Source organism: Cebus imitator, unplaced genomic scaffold, assembly GCF_001604975.1.
Source record: "Cebus imitator isolate Cc_AM_T3 unplaced genomic scaffold, Cebus_imitator-1.0 Scaffold415, whole genome shotgun sequence".
NCBI classification, from domain to species: domain Eukaryota; kingdom Metazoa; phylum Chordata; class Mammalia; order Primates; family Cebidae; genus Cebus; species Cebus imitator.
In genome coordinates this window covers 189,840-193,886 of record NW_016107730.1, presented here as the reverse complement: position 1 = coordinate 193,886, position 4,047 = coordinate 189,840, and the positions used below count along the sequence as shown (strand labels likewise).

At 48.8% G+C, this 4,047-nt stretch overlaps 1 protein-coding gene across 6 annotated transcripts in view; it reads left to right on the top strand.

Annotated features, from left to right (window-relative positions):
* Positions 1-1,751: 1,751 nt before the first annotated feature.
* The window catches only part of IFI35 (interferon induced protein 35), a 17,459-nt gene continuing 15,163 nt past the window's right edge, over positions 1,752-4,047 (top strand). For 3 of the 6 annotated variants that reach the window (XM_037731646.1, XM_037731647.1, XM_037731645.1), the window contains exon 1: positions 1,752-1,988. In XM_037731646.1, the coding sequence (XP_037587574.1) occupies positions 1,802-1,988 (187 nt within the window). In that variant the 5' untranslated portion in view covers positions 1,752-1,801. The remainder of the gene's footprint in view (positions 1,989-4,047) is intronic. The other 3 variants (XM_037731644.1, XM_017509344.2, XM_017509343.2) reach the window with 3 other exon arrangements.

The window sequence follows — 4,047 nt, the reverse complement described above, 5'->3', positions numbered from 1 at the left end:
TAGAAACAGGGTTTCACCAACTTGGCCAGGCTGGTCTTGAACTCCTGACCTCATGATCCACCTGCCTCGGCCTCCCAAAGTGCTGGTATTACAGGTGTGAACCAACACGCCCGGCCTCATTAGAAAACTTTTTCTTTTTTGAGACAGTCTTGCTCCATCACCAGGCACCAGACTTGAGTGCAGTGGCATGATCTTGGCTCACTGCAACCTCCGCCTCCCTTTAAGCAATTCTCCTGCCTCAGCCTCCAGAGTAGCTGAGACTACAGGTACGTGCCACCACGCCCAGCTAATTTTTGTATTTTTAGTAGAGACGGGGTTTCACCATGTTGGCTAGGATGGTCTCCATTTCTTGACCTCGTGATCCACCTGTCTTCGGCCTCACAAAGTGCTGGGATTACAGGCATGAGCCACCATGCCTGGCCAGGAAACTTTTAAACTTGAATCTTCTCAAAAAATAAAAAAATAAAAAATAAAAAAAAGAAAGAAAGAATCTTCTCACACCTAAGTATTAAGGCATCTTTATTGAGACAGACTCCTATTAAGTAGCTTACTCAGGGTCACAGAAATGGGGCTGAATTTAAAACACTTGACTAAAAATACAGCAAGTTTTCTCCATTGTACCTCAAAGCCCAAGTTCAAATACTATTCCTACCAGCTTTGGATCCGTGCTTCTCTGATTCCTAGCCCTGTGATCTTGGGCAAGTTTTAAATTCTCTGTGCCTCAATTTTCTCATCTGTAAAGTGAAGAAAATAGAACCCACTTCATGGTTTGTTTGTTTTTTTTTTTTGAGACAGAGTCTTGCACTGTCACCCAGGCTGTAGTGCAGGGGCATGATCTCGGCTCACCGCAACCTCGGCCTCCCAAGTTCAAGCAATTCTTCTGCCTCAGCCTCACCAGCAGCTGGGACTACAGGTGTATGCCATCATGCCTGGCTAATTTTTGTATTTTTAGTAGAGATAGCGTTTCACCATATTAGCCAGGCTGGTCTCAACCTCCTGACCTCATGTTCTGCCCAACTCGGCCTCCCAACGTGCTGGGATTACAGGTGTGAGCCACCGCACTCGGCCATAGCATTGTTTTGAAGAGTTAATTTATGTAAAACAGAAGGTTGTTGGGCACATAATAGCTCTCTGTGCTAGCCACTGTTACAGTTTTGTGAACTTGAACTATGGGCTTTATCTGTCCTGATTGTGTTTCTCATTCATTCACCAATTATTATTATTATTATTATTATTTTCAAATAGAGTCTTGCACTGTCGCCCAGACTGGAGTGCCATGGTGTGATCTTGGCTCACTGCAACCTTTGCCTACCGGGTTCCAGCTATTCTCCTGCCTCAGCCCCCCAAGTAGCTGGGATTACAGGAATGCACCACCATGTCCAGATAATGTTTGTATTTTTTTAGTAGAGACCGGATTTCACCGTGTTGCCCAGGCTGGTCTCTAACTCCTGACCTCAGGTGATCTGCCCGCCTGGGCCTCCCGAAGTGCTGGGGTTACAGGTGTGAGCCACCGCTCCAGCTCATTCAGCAATTACTTTACAATGTGGGATGTGCCCAGCATTATTCTAGGCTCTACAGAAATAATCTATTGACAAAACAGGGTCTAACAATGTGCTTCTTGGAGATTGATTGCCTGGGAATGGTTGATTGGGACCAGTTTGCAGTTGCTGTGAGGTGGCTTCCCTTGAGGGAGCACGGCTGAGTGAAGTCAACTTTGATGACCAAGAATGCTCCTCCCAGGGGTGGGGAAACCTCGGCAGGCGGCAGCATGTGAGCACCAGAGGGCAGGGATTTCACCGAAATGAAAGTGGAAGCAAACAGCCTGCGAGCAAAACCATTTCAGGTCCTGCTGAGGCTGGGAGAGACCAAAACCCTTCAGAAGGTACAAACAGGAGTTCAGCTGTGGTGGATTCTGCCACTGTGCCCAGCTCTGAAGCCTCAGCTCTTGCCGAACAGACCGGAGACCCATGTCAGCCCCGAGGGATGGCGTAAGTGAGGAGAAGGGAGTTGGGAGGTGGGGAAACAGGAGCGATCCTCTTGGCTAGGAACCCGCAGGTATCTCAGGGCCTGACTGCCAAGCCTCTTCCTGCTCATCTGAGACTGGCTGAACGGCTGGGGAGAAACGCAAGGCCGGGATGACCTCCCCACTATGCAGTTGGTCCCCTAACCTATTGCCTCAGACAGCAGGAGCTCATTAAATCCTGTGTCTGTGTGCACCTCTCTGGAGAGAGGATTGTAGTTTCCGTCAGATACTCAAAGGGTTCTGTGACCCAAATAAGAATTGTTCTAGGCAGGGCGTGGTGGCTCATGCCTATAATCCTAGCACTTTGGGATGCCTGGGCAACACAGTGAAACCCTGTCTCTACTAAAATACAAAAAATTAGCTGGGCGTGGCGGCATGCTTCTGTAATTCTGGCTACTTGGGAGGCTGAGACAGGAGAATTGCTTGAACCTGGGAGGTGGAGGGTGCAGTGAGTCCAGATTGCACCACGGCACTCCAGCCTGGATGACAGAGTGAGACTCCATCTCAAAAAAAAAAAAAGAATTGTTCTAGTAACTAACACATCCTTATCCCCTCCTGAGGTCTCCCGTCTACCAAAATTCTCCTCCTCCTGATAATTCCATCTCATCTTAACCTTGGGCCCTCTCCAGGTTCAGGAAGAAGCTTTCCTCCTCTGGGAGCTAAGCTTCCCTCTCCCCTGGCCCACCCTTTCCTGACATAAATGCCCCTTCCTGTGCTAGACTAAGCTCCAGGAGGACTGGTGCCCTGTCTACCCTGCTCATCACTCATCCCCAGTGCCCAGCACAGTGCCTGGCATGTAGACCCTACATGTTTCCTGGCATGCGGCAGGCATTCAGTGAACGCTGTTGGATAAATGAATCTCATCCTCTCTCCACTTTCTTCAGCCTATCCCTCCATGATACCACACCATCTGTAACAAACACACAGACCCCTCACCTGGAAATGTTTCATTTGCCCCTCAAGTATAATAAGATCCCAGAGCCAGGTGTGGTGGCTCACACCTGTAATCCCAGCAGTTTGGGAGGCCGAGGTGGGCAGATTACCTGAGCTCAGGGTTCAAGACCAGCCTGGGCAACATGGCGAAACCCCGTCTCTACAAAAAATACAAACATTAGCCAGGTGTGGTGGTGCACACTTGTAGTCCCAGCTACTTAGGGGGCCGAGGCAGGAGAATAGCTTGTACCTAGGAGGTCAAGGCTGCAGTGAGCCATGTTTACACCGCTGCACACCAGCCTGGGTGACAGCAAGACACCCCCCCTGCTCCCGTCTCTAAGACAAAAAAGAAAAAAGGAGCCATCCTGCCTGTTTTCAAATCCTGCTTTATTCCATTGTGTGGTCCAGGGAAATCATTAGCCCTTCTAAAGTTTACACTCTAAGCTCTATTTCCTCTCACAAGAATACCTACCTGCAAGAATTAAACTAGAGGAATTAGATTGGGTGAGGTGGCTCACACCTATAATCCCAGCCAGCACTTTGGGAGGCCAAGGTGGGTTGGTCACTTGAGGTCAGGAGTTTGAGACCAGCCTGGCCACATGGGGAAACCCCATCTCTACTAAAAATACAAAAATTAGCCAGGCATGGTGGCACACGCCTGTAATCCCAGCTACTCGGGAGGCTGAATCGCTTGAACCTGGGAGGCGGAGGTTGCAGTGAGCCAAAATCATGCCATTGCACTCCAGCCTGGGCAACAAGAGCGAAACTCTGTCTCGAAAAAAAAAGAAAAGAAAAGAAATAAATAACTAAAAATACAAAAACTTTGCTGGTCATGGTGGTGCATGCCTGTAATCCTAACACTTGGGAAACTGAGGCAGGAGAATTGCTTGAACCCGGGAGGTGGAGGTTGCAGTGAGCCGAGATTGTGCCATTTCCCTCCAGCCTGGGCAACAAGAACAAAACTGTGTCTCAAAAAACAGAAAATAAATAAATAAAAATACAAAAAATTAGCTGGGCATGGTGGCAGGCACAACAGGAATAATCCCAGCTACTCAGGAGGCTGAGGCAGGAGAATCACTTGAACCCAGGAG